Source organism: Colletotrichum scovillei (genome assembly GCF_011075155.1).
Source record: "Colletotrichum scovillei strain TJNH1 chromosome Unknown Contig00007, whole genome shotgun sequence".
Taxonomy (NCBI): domain Eukaryota; kingdom Fungi; phylum Ascomycota; class Sordariomycetes; order Glomerellales; family Glomerellaceae; genus Colletotrichum; species Colletotrichum scovillei.
In genome coordinates this window covers 821,270-841,836 of record NW_023336265.1, presented here as the reverse complement: position 1 = coordinate 841,836, position 20,567 = coordinate 821,270, and the positions used below count along the sequence as shown (strand labels likewise).

The following is a 20,567-nucleotide window of genomic DNA, read 5'->3' as shown; positions in this document are numbered from 1 at the left end:
CGTGTGTGTGGGATGCCAATGGCGGTGACGGCCCCCGTAGGCCAATCAAGCGAGGGAATGGCTTGAGGTGTGCTGCTGATCCTGTGGGGGGCTTGAACTCTTGGAGCTGGAGGATGCAACTCAAGCTTCACTGTTGCGACTCTGGGGCTCTTGAGGTGAGGTTTGCTTCACTGGTTTCTGACCGACTCGCCCTGTTTCTCCTGCGAACTGTGCTAGTTTTGAGGCTAGCGGTGGAGAGACATGTCGCGTTGGTTTTGTGACTGTCTTGAACTGAGGATGCCGAGTGAGGCGTTGTGATTCAATTTTGGAAAGCAACGGAGGAGAGCCGCGAATCGACCCATGACAAGGGCCCAGCCGCCCAGGCCAGTCAGTATCCAAGCATCGTGCGTTACGCATGTCAAGTGACGATGCGCGGCCGCGAATGCAGCCCATCTGCCAGGTCGAATTTTTGAAATTGGTCCTCGCATTGAATGGCAGCTTCGGCAACTCTTGGGTTTGCTTGGTACGTCTTTTTCTCCGATCCCCTTCTCATTCTCGCCCCTTGGCTGCCGAGTGTAATTACATAGCCTGCCGGTTTTTGTAGAGAAAACCATAATGGATACTGGGAGAAAAAGGAGGCTACGGATGTTGATCCGGACGACGTCGGGGAGGAAGCCGCAGATACAGTCGTGGATGCAGAGGCACGAGAGGCAGACGCAGGCACCTGTACCTGTGTGTCTGGCGTCGAATGTCTCTCGTCTGACAGAGCGGGACGGGGACGGGTGTCTGAGTGCGTCGGGTCTTCAGAGTGTTTGGCGCTTGTGTGTCGGGGTCTCCTTCTTTTTCGTCCTAACAAAGTCATGCGGTTGCATGTCTCGCCCGTTTTTCATCTGATGTCGTCGTCGTTGTCGGTCTTCACTTTTCTCGTGTATGTGCGTGCCTTTGCAGAAATGTGGCTTAACTGACACGTTATTAGCATGCATGTACGGTGTATTACAGAGTATGCCGGTATGGCATGGACACGGATACTGGGGGTTTTGATTCGGAGACTCGGTAATATGTATCCCTTTTTCGCCCTTGCCCTTTGTTGTTTTGATAGCAAAACACGCCTGGCTGCACCAAAGCCAATTAGTAGTTGGTAAGTTGATGCGACGGGAGTCTTGCAAAGACCTGTAAAGACCTGCAAAGAATCGGGCGGTTTACGTACTCGTGCTAGGGAGGTAGTTTGGCGTTAAAACGTCTAGGCTGGACGATGGATCGGCTTCCAGGGTAGCAAACGAATGTCGACACAGGCATGGAGCTCCCCCGGGCCTTTTTTTGATTGTGTCATTTCGCAGAGCGGACTGGCCCCGGTGCGTACCCATTTGCGATGCTGGGGCGATGCGTGAATGTGGACGTGGGCATCATGAAGTTCTGGGATGTATGTGCTAGGATGAGGGAGCACTTGCAGCCGCAGCCTCAGGAAGTTTCCATTGGATTTCGGTCCTGCCTCCAGTTTTCCCACTCCGGTCTCCAGTGCTTTTTCCAATTGACCATTGACCAGGACACTCTTGCAAGTTGAAGTGAAGCAGGAAGCAGCAAGTCAAGTACCTAGGAGAAAGAGGCAGGCAGAGGTGGGCGCATCTTGCCTGACGCACTTTCCATTGTGGCGCATTGGCAGCGTTGGAACCCCCCACTTTTTAGAGGCCAACTTCCCACGCCCAGGGATCTTGCGCTAGCCCATTCCCGACTCTCGAGCGGCCCAGGCGTGCCAGGCGAGAAGCTCTGGATCTTGGATGCCCCGTTTACTCACTCCATCACTGCCAACTGCCCGTGGTCACTCTTGTTCCCTTCCATTTGATCCTTGGAACTTGGAAGAGCAAGCCCAGCCTGCCACGATGCGAACGACAACCACGACATTTCGCGACGCTGCATCTCCACTCGCCCCAGTGGCGCGCCGCGTTTCCTTTCCTTGTGTGCAGCATGTTCGGTTGTTCGTTGCTAAGGAAGTTGGTTAGGCTGTGTGGACAAGACATCGGATGGTGGGTGGTAAACGGTCTTGAATGGCTAAACCCCAGACTCCTTATCGCAGTCTCTCCCCTCTGTTGCTATCGTCACCGGCTATGATTTCCTCGTTGCAAGAGGTCATCGATGCAGACCATCTTGCTTTGAGGTGCTTCGCTTCTGGCCTGCATTTGCAGCTGGGGTGCATACCTACGTACATAGGTACGGAGTACTATGTACGGATACGTCCCATACCTTACCGATTCAAAGTATACGTGCATACAGATACTTGGAAATATATACATACATACCTAGACAGGAGGTGAACATCATCCCATCCATAGATCCATACCTTACTCTGAACGGATACCTGACGGGCATCCTGTTACTCGCCTGTTCCTTGCCTTCCCGTCCCCTACCGGCGTCGACTGCCTCATGCAGTATCACTCGCCTTTTAGCACTCTACCTGTCCGACTACGCTAAAAATCGCATCGTCCTTGTAAGAATCTCGATCCGCGCTCCACGCGCCTGTTGCTTGCCCGTGTCTCTTCCTAACACTCGCCCACGTCCCTTTTACTCTCGTTGCTTTCCAAGGATCAGTCTCTTTGCTCCTTGTCACTTGGTCTTACTGTACATCCCTCTTCCTGGTCCAGAAGAAAGGCTCTTGGCCAGCTTCCCCACAAAACACTGCATCGATTTCTGCGTCTCGACCACGGGGAATCCTACTGGCCTACCAACCTGTCTGTCCAGCACTTTCTTATTTACCATTGTGCTCGGCCAACCTATTCCGACCTGACTTCACTTCCTATTTCCTTACCCTCCTCGCCGTGCTTTGGCCTGGTGTTGCTCCCAACGACTTCTTTTTCTCTCGCCCTTTTACGTATTCCTTGAGGATTACCGCAAACCGACTCGAAACGAACTCCTGTGTTTACGCGAAAACGAACCCCCCCCACCCCTTCTCCTTCCCGCGCACTCTCGAATCGTCTCCTACCCTTCCTCTATGGCGCCGTAGGACACGATAGCATAAGGCGGCGGGCTATATCTCATCCCCACTAGACAATGTTTTCCTCTCTGCTTCGACCCAAGCAGAACAATCGCAGCCGTCGCGTCGACCGATTTCACGATAGGCAATCCCCTTCCCCTGGCCCTGCCTACCGCCACTACGTTGGCGAACCACCACGACGCGCAACCGGAGACTTCACTGAGGCCGAAGATGACGACGAAGAGGAGGAGGACGAGGACGAGGAGGACGACGGCCTAGGCCAGTCAGGGGACGATCACGACAACGTCGACGACGAGGATCGCGTCCAGCGCTCCTTGCCTGTTCTTCCTCTCTTCTCAGAAACATATCTCGGTACAAGACAACCAGAGGCCCCGCATGGGCTACCCCTATAAACTTGTGACCTCAAGCTGACCGCAAGCCTACAGATTCCTTACCCATCTATAGCATTACCCACGCGATTCGTATTATTGTTCAGACCCGTACCGAAACGACGTTATCATGGGACCAAATACGCTCCCCCCAAGTCTCCCAGTTCCTGGTCAAGCCTATGCAACAGCAGATCAGGACTCAGCAGTTCAACCGCGCCACCCTATACTGCCTCATGGCAAACTGCCTGCAGTTCAATAAGGAGGCCCAGATGTACCCAGGGAATGCTGGAAACAGCTCTACCAGGGCTCTGGTTTGCGAATTGTTGGCTCTGAAGCTCCTGAAAGAGTATAACACCCGCGAGCTGATCGACGCTCTATCCTACGATTTTTACCCCCTCCAGGGCCTTCCCGGCGCCCAGCCAGCAAATGCACCGAAATCGGACCCAAGAACCAAGGCTCGCCTTACCGCGGCCCGGACTTCGACACTCGAGGTTGCTATTCGTGCTTCTGCCAAGCACTTCCTCGCACACCCTCTGGTGGTGCAGCAACTGGAGGCTATCTGGAACGGTGCCATCAGCTTTTACTCGTCTGCAGACAGCTTGCACAGAGAGCCCCCTTCTTCGCCTGGTGGTCAGGGTAAGCCCGATTCAAGAACGCCGCTGCTTGGCGGCAACAGCCAAAAGGAGGGCCAGCAGCCATCAGTACCGGGAAGAAGGAGTGTGGTTCTCTATGATCCTCGCCAGGCTTCCCTCTTTAAGCTCTCACGACTTCGCGTACCACGCTATAGGTTCTTTCTCTCGACGCTGTCACTTCTCGTTCTCATCGGCCTGTTTCTTGCTGTCTTGGCCCAACGTGCAGCGCGGATCAGCTCGCTCGAGTTGATATTCTGGTTTTGGAGTGCCGGTTTCATGCTGGATGAGCTTGTTGGGTTCAACGAACAGGGGTTCTCGCTTTACATCATGAGCTTCTGGAACGCTTTCGATTTGGGAATCCTTCTCCTGTTGATCGTCTACTACTTCATGCGTGTCTATGGGGTCTTCCTCGTGGACGCAAAGCACTGGAATGACTCTGCCTACGATGTTCTCGCGGCGAATGCCATCTTGTTGCTGCCCCGCATCTTCAGCGTGCTGGACCATTATCAGTATTTCTCACAACTGCTGATTGCGTTTCGCTTGATGGCTGTTGACCTTGTAGCCGTCACTGTCTTGATTCTCATCTCGTGCAGCGGCTTCTTTGTCTTCTTCACTCTGGCCGACGGTAATAATAATGCTGCTGATATCGCCTTCCGGATCTTCCAGCTGCTTATGGGCTTCACCCCGGCTGCTTGGGAACTGTGGCCAGGATACAACTGGCTCGAAAGGGGCCTCATGGGCTTCTTCCTCATCATGTGTCACTTCGTCATTGTGTAAGTCAAGTCTGTCTCTAGCTACGGGCTCTATCTAACAAAGCCAGCACGATTCTCATCACGGTCTTGACCAACTCATTCATGAAGATTGCCTCGAATGCCAAAGAAGAGCATCAGTGAGTAATTAGACGCGACTCGTTGAAAGAAACGCTTCTAACAAAATCCAGATTCCTCTTTGCAATCAATACAATCTCCATGGTCAAGAATGACGCGCTCTTTTCCTACGTTGCGCCAGGGAACATCTTCGCGTGGCTGTTGATGCCTTTGCGATACTGCATGCCACTGAAGCATTTCGTCAGACTGAACAGAACAATCATCAAGGTCACGCACTTCCCTCTTCTGTTCTTCATCTTCCTGTACGAAAAATACTGGCTCGCCCCGTCAATGTACGAGCCGACGGATCTTGTCGAAAATCACCACCACCACGGCCGGGATCGGACAATTTCCTTTGCAGACCCGGCAAGCCGATCTGCTCTTTTCAGCCCCAATGTGCGCGTTCGCGAAGAATCCATCACTGGCTACCAGAAGGATCATGCTTTGGAGGAGGTCTTCCGACGAGGTCCTGGTCTTGCGACTCTGCGGAACCAAAGGCGGAACGAGAGAAAGAAGACCCAGCATGCGGTCCGAAACTGGATGGACCGTAACGACGAGGAAGAACCCTCCCCTCATCTCCAGCTTTCTCAGTGGCCGACCCTGGAGAACGGAAGCACAAGTGCTCGGCCAGATTGGCATAGAAGGCTCAGCCTCTCTAGAGAACTGCGGACACAGAGATCTCGTCAGATATCAGATGTCAGATCTGCGGCTAGCGACCCAGCAGAGTTCGTCTCACAGCCTGCCATCGGCTCCTTCTTCCGGAATATTGTCGCAGCGGCTAAAGCCAAGGAGGAGGAGAATCAACAAACAGATGCAGACGGCGACGATGAACTCGTTACAAATGATGAGGAAGAGGAGGAAGATCTCGCAACGAACGCTGGCGACAGCCGTCGGGGACCCGTCATACACCAAACGTCGATTGACGATTACTTCAATACGACGCCCAGGACGAAGGGGTTCGTACCACCCCCGGCATCTTCATCATTGGGATCAAGTGGTAGGCCGTCCGTGTCGGTTACTCCTCGCTCTGCGCGTCGCATGCCACACAGCCGGACCATGTCAACAAACACGATTTTGTACGCACCGCAGGAGTTGCGTCGGCCGCCTAGCTCATCCTCTCATTCTTCGCCCGAGCCGCCGCCTACGCGTGCGCGTGTGCAGAATGGTCGCCCTACGGTAGTTGAACCGGCTACGGCTGGTGGCCATCGTTCCCCCCGCCGGCAAACATATGTCACCAACACGCGGCCAAGACCTATCATGCCACCAAGGGATGCAGTACAGACGGCACCGAACCGAGCAGCTCTCACGGGTATCGATCAGCGCTTACAGCGCCCGAATCCCCTTAGAAGGTTGTCTTCGGTTGACATGAGTATCCTGTCCGAAAACATCGTTCCCGATGACCCAACGGGAGGCATGCCTTCGAGCTTCCAAACACAGATGGCCATGGCTATGATGAAAGATGCACGTCTAGGCGGGGCGGGACGAGGCCAGGATGCTGGTGACAGCAACCGGATGAGCAAGCTCGTCCTGGCGCGCATGAAGACGTTGGAAGAGAGTTTCGCAGACGTCGCGAGGGAGCTGCGCGGGCTGAAGACGACGTCCAACTCGACGGCGCCTACCACTCGCCGCAACTCATCAGGCGAGGAGCTGCAAAAGGTTGCAGGGCTGACAAGCCCCGAAATCGCAAGACAGAAAGAGGGAGGCGGCGATAGACCAAAGATGGTGAGAAGAACGACGGGCAAACGCCCGGCCAGCCGTAAGAGCAATTTGGGCCCCTTGGACAAGCCAAAGGGCAAGGGTAAGGAGCCGGCACACTCATCAGGCGACGAGTCTGACAGCGAGGGTCCGGGTATGGGACCGACGAAGCGAAGCTCAATGTAAAAAGGGGAGGGGAGTCGCGGTTTGAAAATTTTGCTGGGCATTTTCCGGCGCGCTATACCAAGGTCATGGTTGGTGATTACCGGCATCCGCATTGCTGGGGCGTTTGGAACCAAGAGATGATTTTCGTTTTCCTCCCTCTGGAGGTCAGTTGTATTTGTGCATTGTTGTTTCCCCTGCCTTTCTTGTTTTTGTGTTATTTGTTGTCCTTTTTGGGGGGCATGCCGCATTTACATCGTTAGCTGGCTGCGATTGCATTTGGACATGTGGATGGAGTAATGATTGTGGAATTTTTGGTCTGTTATTTTGATAGATCTGGTTCTGGATTGGATCTGAAGTGCCGCCATCCCACTACAGATCATCCAAGTCTCCTGTATTCATACTTTACCTAAAAAGTCAATTTGATCATCGCCCCCCGCCACTGACATGCTGCTCAAGATACAGCCGTTCAAGACTGACGATCGTTTGCAGCATGTTGTGTAAATTGAGGTGATGAGTTGTGATGTACGCCGTGACAAATATTCATTAAATATGTGATTTCCCAGTTTCCCCTTATACCGAACCAATCCGTGTCTCGTAACCGTTTGGGTATATGGTTTTTGTGTTTGTGTGTTTGTTGTTTCTTTGATTTTTTTCTTTTTCAAACTCGAGGGTTTTTAGACTCTAGATGCCGCCACCGCTCCGGTCGACGCTGACGTAGTAGGGATTGCTGGAGCACTGGTTCTGGTCGTTTGTTCTCCGGAAGAGGGCGGTGTATCTGAAGCTTACGGCGACGGCTGTGACGGCTGCGGTTACGACGATGAGGCCTCGGTGGCGGCTGTGTGTGAAGAGGTTAGTTTTCTTGTGTTGAAGAATTCAATGAAGAAAACGAGGATGTCGGCGGGAAATGTCGGCGGCTTTTTTTTGGAGTGTGTGAGCGAGAAAGGGGAGGAGACGTACATTGCCGGGCGGATCTGAGAGACGGGCATTGCGGCTTTGGGTTGCATGGTGACTGGTAGGTAGGTAGATAGGTATGTTTTGCTGGACGATAGCTGGCTGAGGATGATCGATATGTTCACGATGGGATTTTCACTTCTCAATGTGGTATTGGCAAAACTAGGTATATGGAGAATGAGCAGAAGATCGAGAAGGGGGGGTTCTCCAGTTAAGTAGGTAGACGGCTCGACGTCCTCGATAGCTCTTAGCCTCTTAGCTAGGTCCATCCCCAGCTTTGCCGGGGGGCGGCGGCACACCAGCATACGTGGAGAGGAAGAGGGAGGGGAGGGGGGGCATCATCGGTAGACACACAAAGTGTTTTTGTTGGGAAGGACGGGGAAGATGTCACTAGTGCCACTTGGTGTGTGCGTCTTGTGTTCATAGGAAGCTTGGGGATCGGACGGCTGATAGGTGATAGGTACAGTCTCTCTTGTCTTGGGGTACTTATTACTAAGATATGAGAAGAGAGGACAAAGGAACTGGAATTGCGGCTCAGATCAGCAGAGTGTGAGTGTGTTTGTGTCTAGACCCTGCCTGAAACTGGCAGGCTGACAGACCGGGGATGGGAATCCTAAGAGGGGGGAATTTGACGTGAGGAACGAATGCCGTGGTATGGGTTTTGCGGTGCGGTCAAGGGAAACGGAAAGGGAGATATTGCTGCTGCGAATAGGGAGAGACGGAAGTGAGAGGTAGAGGCAGTGTGAGTGGGTGGTGTGTTGGTCTGGGACCGGTGGCGATGGGTACCTAGTGGGCAGTGAGTGGTACGGTGCTTTGCTGATGGTGGCGTGTGAGAACTTTGGCGGGGGGAAGGGAGCTGAAGGCACACGGAGACATGGAGGGGGGAAGCGGGACACGCGACATGCGGGACACGCAGGTTGGCGGCGGGCGGTGCGGTATCTCATTTCTGGGGTCAGGGGATGTGATTGGACGGTTGGGGTTTGGAGCTTGGCTGGTGTTGGGTTGGAAGCCGAGCCGAGACCTTGTCTATGGGGTAAATTGATACCTGCGCCCAGCTACCCTTACTTATCCTGGGGACAGGGTTGCGCAGGAGGCACAGGTTTGAAGAGGTAATGGCGGTCAGTAGCTGAGCGGACGGACTAGGTATAGACGAGGAATAACGACGAAGCGTGACTGGGGATGTGAACAAGATCGAGGATGTAAGAAGACTGGGGATGTATTGGGGACGTCGAATGAAGTGCATATTCGGACAAAAGGGAGATGTTGTTTTACTGTAGTAAGATATGTGTAATACTGCTAATGTACCTAGACTGGATGACTTTCTTGAGACGGCGCCAACTGGCGGCACGTGTGTGCACCTAGACGCAAGTCGCGCATGCATCCAATGCGTGATGCGAAAGCATGCGCTTCGCTGGTTTGGATTGTTTGATTTTAGAGTTGGGCCAAGTTTCAGCCGATGGAGGGCACGCAGGGGATAGAACTTGGAAACAAAGCCGCACTGATAAGAACACCGCTAGGCTGTCGAGTAAGTCGATGATCCTGCCGAGTGCGGGGGAGCTCTTTGGAAACATGCAGCTGGAGTGAGTGCTTTTGGGGCGGGATGCTTCGAAGCTTCAAGCTGTGGAAAGCTGGGGGAGGAAGAATGGCTTGCGACGTGGATTGGCGGTCTCGAAAGCTACCCCAGGATGCAGGATGAGAATGAACTGACGATACTAAGTTTATGTACACCGACTGCCAATCGGGAATCCCCTAAAGCCAGGGAATCATCCTGTCCATTCCAACTTTCCTTTTCCTCTCCTCTTTCGGAAAGGAGGGTGCTCGGACGAAAATGCATCAGTGCGGAACGACCCTTTTGGCAGCGGGCAGAGCTGCCCTACCTGAGGAACCTTGCTTCCGGAACAAGCTTTCCTGCGGGAGCTTCCTGAATCCTACCTAATGATGCGGCAATTGAAAAGTTCGTGGGGTGTGAGTCAGGGTTGAATAAGCTTATCAACTTATGATTCATGAGTGACCGAGGTTTCGTCAATGTCATCACATTTTGGGTAGAGTGATATGGTTCTGACACGATCCCTCGGAATGTTACCTCGGCAGCCGGCTTTTGGGGCAACGGATGAGTGGGGCCGGTATTCGGGGTCCGCTCCGGGGCTCAGCCCGACCTTCAACTTCCACCACCTCACCTATAGGTACGTGCCTTCCAGAATACCACGTGCATGTGTTGCAAATATTTAGATACATAAATTCTCAAATCAGACATGGAAGCAACGTATCAGCATGAATTGGAAAAGGCTGGCTTCTGACCGTCCAGTTCACGGTCAGTTCATAGAGCTGATCTGGAGCATTTTTCTGCCAATTTAGTCCGTGTTAATGTGAGGTACCCAAGGTAAACAGCACACTATACGGTGTAGAGAGTATCCTACAAAACTTCAAATTTCCCACCACAAAACGCCTCATCTCCCTCCCTCGTCGCATTTTGACTTGGACAAACCCCAAGATTATTCGTACATGTGCTCCAAGAAGCCGCCATTTGATTCCACCACTATGCCTGGGTCCGAGCTCATCCACTCTCAGAACTCTTTTCTAACCCTCCTGTGAAGCTCAAGCGGCGAATGAGTCACGAGTCCAACCAAACCACTTTGTAAGCCGTCTTCCCATGCCATGGAGCATGACGGGATCAATCTTGAGCACCGGGTGCGGCTTGTGAAAGATGATCGCCCCCTTACCGCCTCCATCACCTCCGGATCCTCGCTCGAACCGCACCGCCGACCCACCGTTGTTGCTCGCAACAAAACCAGCATCACATAGAGTGTATACGAAGTCGTCCCATGTGATGTTTCTCGGCTTCGTTTGCGCATCGGGGTACATGAGGTGAACCACTCCAAGAGTGCGCGGGGAGACACGAAGTCGTGTGACGGGCTCGATAGAAAGTGTGGCGATATCGGGAGACTCCGGGTCATCGACTGACTGGGAGCTCGAGGATGAATTGTCGGGGCGGGTCTTGACTTTCTCTCGATGACTCGTCTCGACCAGATCAGCTCGAATGAATCCCTCTGTTGCTCTGCTTCTGTCTAGAAAGGTGTCAGGAGCAGGCTTTTCGGCCTTGGTGATCTTTGCCATGATCTCCTCTTCTTCTCGAGCAATCGCTTCCAGATATTCTGGCTTATTCTGGACAAGCACTTCACCCAGAAACTCTTCGATAGTTTCCGCTTCAAGGTCATTTCCTTCGAGTTCTTTCCGAAACAAGTTCTCCAATTCCTTGAAGAATCCTTCGACAAAGCCTCGCAGAGTCTGGCTTTGCTGCAGCCATGCCTTGTTTTTCACGCCGCTGGGAGCTTTTCCTTTGTAAAAGCCGTCTACAAGGGGCTTCCCCAGCTTCTTGAGTTCTTGCCATGAGTGTTCTTTGGGCTTTTCTTTGGGCTTGTTCTTCAAATATTTCCAGAGTCCACGCTTCTCCGTTCGACGCACATCTTTAAGTTCCCTGTAGGTGTTCAGAGGTCGATTGAGACGCAAAGAAATCAGTGACTCATGGAGGGCAGAGATGTCGGCCATTTCGCGCAAGAGGGATTCGTCGATACGGGCTGTTTCTTTTCTGTTATTCTTGGCCAGGTGATCGTCAATCATTGCAAAGAGCATGGCGTGATCAATTTGTGTCTGGTTGTCAGGCTTGCGCACCATTTGATGAAGACACCAATCGAGTGGGTCGTTCTCTAGAGCTTCTTTTGTGTTCGGGTTCGAGTCCCGCGACATGCCGCGAATGATTGTTTTCAGGGGCACGCCAGGTCTCTTGGGCAGTTTGTAGTATTTCGCCTGTCCCGGAGACCAAGGCAGGAGAAGTTTGAAGCGAACAGTCCGCTCTGTGACTTGATTGGCGAGGAGAAGCTCCAAAGCACCAAGTGCCAGGTCGTACTTGGGAGGGATTGGCTGGCCGGGATGCGTACTGTCTGAAAACATGTCGTGTAGATCCCGCACGTGCTTGCACTCAACCTCAATCCAGTACCACCAGAAGTATCTTTGATACTCCATGTAGATGTGGAAAGCCACCATCATTGCCGCTTCCTCTGTATCTGCCGCGCGAGAGAGCATGGTCTTGAAATAACCCTTGATTTGCCGGCGAAGATATCCTGGGTCGCACTGAAGATCGATGAGATGGTCGATTGCCTCTTCCTTGCGCGTCTGGGCCATGGATAATATGTAGCCCATGTCGAGCTTGGGAGGCCGAGAGAAGGCTGGGTTGGTGTAGGGAGACCAGAGCTCCGTCTCCCGGGGGTGTCGGAAACCAATCGACGTGAGGTCCCTCCACTTATTAGTCCTCGCACTGGCACTTGCAGTATCTGCACCCTCGAGAATTTCATTCGTGATTCTAGAAAGAACGTCCATGAGGACGGCTTGAGCCTCGAGTACAAGTCGCGCGCGAGGATAGCCCAGAGTGTATCCGGAGTGCGCCTGTTGGGCGTCCCAGTCGACAATCTCGCCGTACCTCGGTCCGGACATGACGACGCACTTGGCTGAGAACTCAACGTCAAAGTATCCATGGACCCATGATAACTCCATCTGACGACAGTCTAGCGTAGCAAAGTCCTCTGGCGGATATAGCGTTCGATAATGGAGGAGGGCGAACAGGACGGCTGGGCTCGTCTTGAGCACTTCGACATTGAGCCATGGGACCAACAGTTGGCGCCGCCTTTGCACAGTTCGCTCACCGTATCGAAAGCTCTCGACGCTGTATCCGTATCTGGAGTAGATCCATTGCCATTCCTCGAGCTCAGGTACGGCCTTGTGCAGTAGCTCGCGACGTTCTTCCTGGCTTCGCTTCCGCCAGCGGCTCATAAGGAGATCAGCATGGGAACTAAGACAATTGGTGATGTGCTTTCTCCTCTCCTGAAGTTCTTTGACATATGTAGACGCTATGTTGATTGCAGAGGTATCTGAGATACTGTGATGGTAGGAATGGCTGTATGTATGCTGTTGGCTCTCGGTGTAGTGTCCTGTCTGACAGTTGGGGCAGTCATGTGGTGGTGGTCGTATGGATCGTTCGACTTCTTCTTGATTACATATCCAGACCCCCAGTACTTTAACGAATCTGGGGCGTGTATCCGACATGTGTAAGTCAAGCGGATGCGGTATCAATCATCGATGTAGGGCGTTGTAAAGCTGAAGGCAGAAGCGCCCTGAGGATTTCCTAGTAGTTGCGTGTCCGATAGGCCGATAGTTGTTGGGGCGTTTGGGAGAAAATTCTGGTGATTGAAGTGAGGAAAATTGAGATGTCGACGTTGTAAGCTTGAAGAGGATTTTTGGATTCTTTTTGGAAGCCCGGGGTGCTGTAAGTAAGGTAAGGTAGGTAGCCATCAGTCGGACAACTCATTAGCATCGGAATTTGAGGCATCTAAGGTAGGTAGGCACTAGGGAGTGAGTGGGGCCATTCTTCTTGATTCTTCATCACCTCGTCCACTGTGTGAGCTATCAAATGAACTTTCTATTCAATGCCGTACAAATGAAGCATATGCGGTCAGCCCTTGGTATTAGAAGGGTTTCAGCACCATTACAAGCTCCCAATGATAGATGTCAATGCATGAAGTATGGGAGAACTTAGAGAAACAGCTGTAACTACTTGAAGTCAATACGCTCAGAACATAAGATTCTGACCTTGTGCTTTGTTCTGACATGCGATCAGGTAAGGTGCTTATGCTGCCATGCTTTTGTTTGCCAGTCAAAATTGAGCCCACGCTCAGTACGAATGTACAGCGGAAATGGTATTTCTTCGATCTGTCTTTCAACCAGGAAAGATAGATCTTCCCAAGGGGATTGAGTTACGCTCTTCTTTCAAGAGTCGCTTTGTCAAACCCGCCGGTCTGGAAGTGGGGCCAAGCAGACCGGACCTCCAGCTCTCGGTCCACAAAGCGCCGGCCGGCCGGAACGGAGCTGGCAGCTGATCCCCGGGCGTGGTATTTGGAGGCACCTCAGGTAAGCACAAGGTACGTCACCCGCTTCCCCCACTTTTGGCCATTCGAGCAGGCAACAGCGACAAGGAGGCCAAAGTATCGATGAGTCTTGGGAAACCTTGGTTACCTATGTGCGGTGGTTTTTAAAGAGGCCGCCTTACTACAAAGCCACGAGGAGAAGATACTTTGTCCATTTTTTTTTCTCTCCGAAAATGGGTTTGATGTGAGGCCTGCCAGTACATTGGGTGACCGTTTCGTAGCTTTCCTCAATCACTACTGCCTGATTTGGGCTGATAGGCGCTCGTCAACTCACCTTCATTTCTTTGGAAGAGGAAGAAGGAATAGAAGTGTGTTCCGGGTCCGCTGATAGCCGTCTTCTGCCGCCTAGATAGGCCTCCTTGTACACTCACCTCTGAAAGCTCTGAAAGACTCACTGGCTGCCAATTGTTCCTCTCGGTTTTATTGTATGTGGCCACCCCGGAATGCTGGGAGCTTTGTCCATCTTTATGTACCTTAAGTACTGGAAGTAATGCCACAGCTGTATCCCTGCCCCTCACAAGGTGTAAGCCGATCCAGATCAAAGCACCTCAACATACCAGTCATCTCTGCACCCGCAGTAGAGTCACTCCAGTCACGAGTTGGCTACCTAATACCTGGTCATCCAGTCATCTTTCTCATTCCCGCAGTCTGCTCACCGTACCCAATGTCCGAACACTTGTACCTAGTTTGGTAGAAAGCCACGTAGGTTGCCTGCATAACTCCTAGACACGGTCTCATGTCACCGGGGCACAGTGAAGGTACCTTTTCTTACCCCTCCATCCATGCTTCTCATCTTCTTGTCAACCTTGACTGTCACGGCTTCATTCTTTTTCTGATTACATCGCATTCTCGTTGCCCAAAATCCACCATCATACAGCATCGCAATCCATCAGGCGATTCTCGCGAGCGGCTTCTCTCCAATCATCTCCTCTTCGACTCTCTTGGCAGGATAGCCGCGTGGCTGAGGCAGCCGACAGTGTTTAGAACCGCGCTGGGTGGCATCTGACTCCCTGAGACCTTGCTGCCTGGACAAGGCTACGCACCCCCAGCAATCTTCATCTTTGGGTATCGAGACTGCGAACTGGCGGACTTGTTGCCTTGCGATTCTCCAACTCTTTCAACCAGGCTTTTTCGCCAAGCTAGTTTGGATTGCCAGAGAAGCTACTCATACCCTTGATTGCTACTCTAACTTCGACGCAGTCAATCTCCCGGCTACTTTGTGTCAGTCATCATTGGTGTGAGAGCTCAGAGGACCAGATCCTCCTCATCTCAACATTAACTCAGTTCCCGTTGCCTATATCCTGATCTCGTCGCAGCGATGGCCTCGGACGAGAACAAGGCGCCGCCAGCGGCTGCAGACAACGACTGGTCTCCTGTAGTCATGGACTGGTGGGAGGCCCCTCAGGACGAAGACCAAGAAGAAAGCCGGGGCGGTGCTCAAGATGAGCCCGGTCGCGGTGTCACGTACGTTGGGCCTCCGCTCCGAGAGCAAGCTGCCGAGGAGCCTTTGCTTGAGCGCTTGGCTACAGAGCTATTTCCTATAGCAACACTCCGTGAAGGAACATCTCCCGAAGAGACAACTGATATCCTGGATCCCTTTGCCGTCGTTGATATCCCGTCGCAGGCACTCAATACCTTCAGTACCTTTGTACGATCGCAACAGGGACCACGCGCCACTGAGAATAACATGCCGCACAGTCAGGCTCGCCGATACTCCCAGTTCCTTCTCCACGACATTCAGAATGAACTCAACGAAGGCGATACCTTGATTTTCGTGGACTTCCCTGCTCCTGCGAACCCAGCAGACAGCGTGGATTGCTTCATCTACGCATGGAACTCGGTCCGATTTCGGATGCCCTCTGAGAAGCTCCTGGCCACTGGGTCCTCCAAGTTCGCGGTGATGCTGAATCCTACCTACCAATTCCGTGTTCAGCGTCGGCGCAAGATTGCCAAGAATCTTCCCCCAGGCATCAAATACGTCTTGGACCTTACACCTCCTTCCGAGGGCGACGATCTCGTTTTTCAGATGACCGAAGCTTCGCTGACACCGGGCATCATGAACTGGTGGAAAGCTTTCGATAAGCACGATGTTGACGACTACGTTGTGCGTGGTCATGACGATATCTGCTCTTGTTGGAAAGAAGCAAAGGTCGGTAGCTTCAACACGATCATCGACAAGATTTCAGCGAGCGAAGCGTCCCGAGATGAGAACAAGGAACGGGACCCGGAGATGGAGTACGCCATCAGTTCGGCCATCAGAGAGAGTCTGCGCGATATCATCCCGGAAAACGGCAAGAATAAGGAGAGGCTGTACAGTGAGGACAAGGGATTGGCTGCCAGGGTTCTGGAGAAGAAGTCTAGAGGAGACTTTTCTGCTCCCGCAGTTCCCCCCTATAGACGTATCCCGGACTACTGCCCGATCCGTCATCGCGTCAACATTCTGCGCCTCATGTGCATCATTGCAAACAAGCGAGTTTTCATCGATTCGGCCGCTCGAGTTTGGACCCTGGTGGCAGTTGCCAAGATCTTGGACTGTACCACCGTTGTGGTGAGTTTCCTCGCCGCCCTCATTGACTTTGTTTGATTCTAACATGATCACTAGCGCGATCTAGTTCTTCAATGGATCACGTCTCCCAACAATACCTCCTTCATCGAAGTGTTGCCCGAGGAGAGTCTTCAGCTCGGTGTCACCCTGAAGCTGGAGGCTGTCACCCGCTCAGCGTTCCGAATCCTGGTGAATGAGCTGGCTCTGGAAGAAGCCGCCGATGTGAAGGGAACGCCCAAGGCCGCGACCTACACCGTCTTTGGACGCAAGCGCCACGATCCCGGCGACGACTTGAACAACCTCATCCAGCACGCGGCCAGAGCCATGGTCGAGCGCGTCTCGTGGCCCGTCAACCAGCTTGTTAGCGAGACCATCTTCGACGATCTCCAGATTCCAGAGTGGACGCGGTTGCAGAACCTCATCAGCATGCTTTCGAGCTGCCCAGATGACCCCGTCATGGTCAAAGCCAAGGTCTCCGCGATGACGGTATCATTCACGCTGAAGACTCTCTGGGAGAACCACGTGGTCTACAAGTTGCTCAGGAAGCCTCTTGACGCCGACGAGCTCCAAAAGATCGACGACCACCGAGCCAGCTATGTCGACGTTCAGAACTTCAACCGCTTCGAAATCATCTACAACCAGTTCAATAACGTGCAGAAGGCTCTGTGCACTTTCATGTACGAGACGGTCGGAAACAAGTGGGCGTCTCTGTCCGAAATATACACCTCAAGCGCCTCGGGCCAAATGAACGTGTACAAGTTGGTCACGACCTTGTGGGACCACTTGAGGGAGGTTCTCGTCGCGCACCCCGAATTCGCCTGGGACGGCGCCTGGATGGCGGTTCTGAACCTCCCCCGCCCCCTCTCCATGAAGAACCCGTTCGACACTCGCGAATTGGATATGATGGGTGCCTACAGATACGCATTCGACACCCGCGAGTTCCAGAAACCCCTCCAGGACTTCCTCAAGCCGTTCTACCAGGAATGCGTCCGTGCCGACTTCGAGATTAGGATGAACTTGACGCCGCACTTGCTGCTGAAGCTGCACCACAACGAGTTGAAGTTCTTGCCTCTCTGGGCCGGCGGTAACGACGACGGTACCGGAGGCGTGTTTGAGCACTCCCTGCCTCCCGCCGATTACGGTCCAGCCGGTCCAGGACCGGCCTATCACACCGGTATCACGATCCCTTCGGATGCCTCGAGCACCTCGGGCTCGGTGAGCAGCGTCTTGAGACAGCTTCGTCTGGAGGGAGGCGGTAGCACCGTCGGACCTGGCAGCGTGGACGTGCAAGACGGCATCTCGACCGTCTTCAACCCCAACAGGGTCATCGCCGACGACGTTTCCATCCGCACAGAGTCCTTCACGGACGGGGACTCGGAGTACGGCAACGCTAAATTCGCCGTCCCCGCAGACGGACAGTCTGTGGCTGAGGCCATGAGCATAATGGTCCTCGATGAGAGTCACGACCAGTCGGACACAGGCACCAGCATCAACTTCGATACCGACGCTGACGAGGACGACGAGGTGATGACGGAGATTGGTCCCGAGGACAGCCGCTCTCGTGAACAGACTCCCGAGTACGTCGTTGAGGGATCCGGTGCTCGCGCGGTATTCTCCTCTCGCGAAAATCAGCCGACCTCCGCTGCGTCGTCTTCCAAGAGCACCGCTTCGTCTTCCCTTCTTGACGACGACGACGATTTAGTTATGGTCTAGATCATCGTATCAGAAACGCGGGGTTCAACCAATACTCATGAATAACGATGCGGACTTGGGATTTGTTCAAGGCGTTTTGGCGGAGTACTAACAATTTGCATTACGATTGCCAGGCTGGCAGATCATACTGGTGATTACACAGGGAACAAAAAGGGGTCTGCGGTCGATGACACTGGCTCTCACTTATAGGTCAGCACAGATGAGACCGGATGTCTGGGCAAATGCGTTAGATGTTGGTAATGCTGTATTGAATACAAGAATTCAGTGAAGCCTTTTTGCCGTTCTCACCACAATGTGAACTCCCAAGGCCGTCGTCGTGTCGTGCGTGGTGGTATCCTCCCTATTTTCTTCTTGGTCTATGCATCAAACTCTTCCAAATTACATACTCCCACCCGATTGCCCCAATCCCCATCCCTAGTCCTACTTCTTGAGCCTCAGCCCCTGTTCAGCGTGTTTCCTGAACCCTTTGGATTCGCCTCGACAAACTCGTCCCACGCTCTCGCCTTCATAGTCTCCTCGTCCGCCTTGTCAAAGTCGTCTTCGTTAGGCTCCGGGCGGTGCCAGCTCGCGTCGCCGCCGCCCTCGATGATGCCGCCCCGACGCGCCTCCTCGTCGAGGTACTCGTCGATGCTCATCGTAGGCAGATTGTGACCGGGGCGGAAGACATCCTTGGTCATCTGTTGCCTGTTCCCGACGAGCGTGAACGGCTGCAGCGGCTTGCCCTCCTTGGACAGTATGGGGCCTCCTTGCCCAAACATGCTCTGCAGCCGGCGCGGGGGCTCGAGACGCTCGGTGTATCCCGCAGCGCCGCGGTCTTCGGTGCGGCGGCGCTCGTCCTCCTCGACGGACGTCGGCGAGGGCATCAGCGGCACCGTGGCCTGGGCCAGGACCTCGAGCTCGCGGTTGATACCCTCAAGCCCCTGGAACGCCATGTGCGCCGAGTACGCGACGTGCGCGAGGTGCAGGTCGCGGGCGACCTCGTCGTCGCCGTCCTCGTTCTGGTAGCGCGGGTTCCTGCGCAGGGCCTCGAGGCGGTCCTTGAGGGCCTTTTCCGACTTGAAGTTTGCGATTTTGGCGTCGCGGCGCTTGGCGGGGTCGTTGGTGCCGAGGGTGGAGAAGGCGAGGGGCTCGTCGGTGTAGCGCTCGTAGAGCATCTTGTTCGTATCGGTCAGGAGGTCGTAGGAGTCGAGGGCGCCGAGGAAGGTCTCGTAGGACTCGCGGGCGCGCTCGAGGGCGACGCGGCGCTCGATGGGCCGGCGGGAGGGGAGCTTCTGGTGCAGCTCGGCGAGGTGGTATGTGATGAGGAGGTAAGGGAGCGAGGAGGTGGAGAGGTCCTCAAGGGACTCGTTGGAGGAGAAGAGGGCGGCGCGAGAAACTAGGTCGAGGCATGTCTCGTACTCTGCGATGGCGGTTTGGAGGTCGTCGAGGTAGGTCGGAGAAGAGGCCTCGTAGGAGTTTTCGAGGGTGAGGCGCTTTCTCTCGGCCGACGTGAAGACGGATTTGAGTGTCTGGGGTTGATCCTCGTCTGCCATGATCGCTGTTCGGACTGTGGTTGTTGGCTGTCGGGAGGTGTTCGTCGAGAGCGTCGTTTGTTGCTTGGTAAGGTAAGTAGTGGGGATGGATGGAGGGGTGGAGGGGTTGGGGGAGAATGGGAATTGGAAATTGGAAACTGCGACGAGTTGCAGGGAATACGAGAAGAAAAGGTCGAGGAGAGACTTGTGACCCAACACAAAGGGTGGTAAAATCAAGCTGCAGCGACGATCAAAGTATCATAAGCTGTGGCGTATGAGGGGATTCATAGCTAGCTTGAAATCTACTGCAACGGTTCGCCTCTTTGCGCTTAGAAGAGGCCATCGAGAATTGGCGCCAAACGTTAGGTTCCGTCGTTCCAAATCCTTAGGTTAGGTTACCTTAGGTTGAGTGGCGATTTGCATTCTCGGCAATGGTCCTTATCTTATCTAGGGGACCACCCACCCGACCACATCCCACCTCAGTGCTCGCTCATGGCGGCGGCGGGGGAGCTGAGAGATGGAAGGTGGGGTAGTAACAGGGGTCCATGTCGGCAGAGCTCTCGACCGAAGGGCAAGGTACAACAGTACCACGGTACCTACCTAATACTTGCAAGCATCAACCTCAGATGCGGTGAGCTTATTATAAACGACAACTCTTCAAGAGAGACAGCTCACCAGATGAAGCAGCCTTCCTGTTCCAACCTCCGCCTGAGTCGTCACTTAGACGCCATTCCATGGAGAAGCAATAATTCAAATTGCTCGGACCTTGTTGAAAGAATCAACCACCCAGCTTCATGGGCATTGTTTGAATCTTGGCTCATCGGAAATCTGAGCGAAATCTTCACCCGATTCAATTCGATTGTTTGCCTCATGCTGCTCGCCGCGCCATGCCGGCAGCAATCGGAGTAAAGATGTATACTGGACTGACAGATGTTCTCTTTATATATTTTCCACTTTCACATCTCTAGTCTTGTTTCTCGTTTCTATTTGAAAGTTTCGATTTTTAATGCCCTTCCTGCTCTTGATATCCAAAGCATCAACTTCCTTCAAAGCTGGTTCAGTTTCGTTGTAGACGCCTTTGTTTCGTTGAGAGTCAAGGCACCATTGGGAACAGCGCTGTCCGATGCATCTGGAGCGCGTTCTTTCTCAACTCCTCCGGCACTCACACCTTCCATTCTTGA

General features: G+C 53.5%; 6 protein-coding genes across 6 annotated transcripts; 2 read left to right on the top strand and 4 right to left on the bottom strand.

The window, feature by feature from the left end:
* Positions 1 to 397: 397 nt before the first annotated feature.
* HER10_EVM0004939 (uncharacterized protein) lies at positions 398 to 841 on the bottom strand (the record flags this gene model as incomplete). Its single annotated transcript, XM_035474566.1, has 1 exon — positions 398 to 841. The coding sequence occupies one exon, from the start codon at positions 839 to 841 to the stop codon at positions 398 to 400; it is 444 nt and encodes a 147-aa protein (XP_035331443.1).
* Positions 842 to 3,021: 2,180 nt separating this feature from the next.
* HER10_EVM0011116 (integral membrane channel protein) lies at positions 3,022 to 6,712 on the top strand (the record flags this gene model as incomplete). The annotated part of the gene is made up of 4 exons (XM_035480554.1): positions 3,022 to 3,316; positions 3,391 to 4,738; positions 4,786 to 4,854; positions 4,906 to 6,712. 4 exons carry the CDS (start codon positions 3,022 to 3,024, stop codon positions 6,710 to 6,712), a joined length of 3,519 nt encoding a protein of 1,172 aa, XP_035331835.1.
* A 660-nt stretch (positions 6,713 to 7,372) lies between these two features.
* Positions 7,373 to 7,695, bottom strand: HER10_EVM0012482 (uncharacterized protein; the record flags this gene model as incomplete). Its single annotated transcript, XM_035481876.1, has 2 exons — positions 7,373 to 7,526; positions 7,649 to 7,695. 2 exons carry the CDS (start codon positions 7,693 to 7,695, stop codon positions 7,373 to 7,375), a joined length of 201 nt encoding a protein of 66 aa, XP_035331933.1.
* Positions 7,696 to 10,237: 2,542 nt separating this feature from the next.
* HER10_EVM0003036 (uncharacterized protein) lies at positions 10,238 to 12,739 on the bottom strand (the record flags this gene model as incomplete). Its single annotated transcript, XM_035472724.1, has 1 exon — positions 10,238 to 12,739. The coding sequence occupies one exon, from the start codon at positions 12,737 to 12,739 to the stop codon at positions 10,238 to 10,240; it is 2,502 nt and encodes an 833-aa protein (XP_035331320.1).
* Positions 12,740 to 14,173: 1,434 nt separating this feature from the next.
* HER10_EVM0006694 (uncharacterized protein) lies at positions 14,174 to 19,774 on the top strand. The gene is made up of 2 exons (XM_035476273.1): positions 14,174 to 16,165; positions 16,220 to 19,774. The coding sequence occupies exons 1-2, from the start codon at positions 14,936 to 14,938 to the stop codon at positions 17,873 to 17,875; spliced, it is 2,886 nt and encodes a 961-aa protein (XP_035331550.1). The 5' UTR covers positions 14,174 to 14,935; the 3' UTR covers positions 17,876 to 19,774.
* HER10_EVM0003184 (TAP42-like family protein) lies at positions 18,310 to 19,407 on the bottom strand (the record flags this gene model as incomplete). Its single annotated transcript, XM_035472868.1, has 1 exon — positions 18,310 to 19,407. One exon carries the CDS (start codon positions 19,405 to 19,407, stop codon positions 18,310 to 18,312), a length of 1,098 nt encoding a protein of 365 aa, XP_035331331.1.
* Positions 19,775 to 20,567: the final 793 nt, after the last annotated feature.

Excerpts from the sequence above, each read along its gene's own strand:
- HER10_EVM0006694 (XM_035476273.1), top strand. The coding sequence starts at position 14,936 with ATGGCCTCGGACGAGAACAAGGCGCCGCCAGCGGCTGCAGACAACGAC. Across the intron at positions 16,166-16,219 it reads TGGACTGTACCACCGTTGTG|CGCGATCTAGTTCTTCAATG; the intron begins GTGAGTTTCCTC and ends CATGATCACTAG.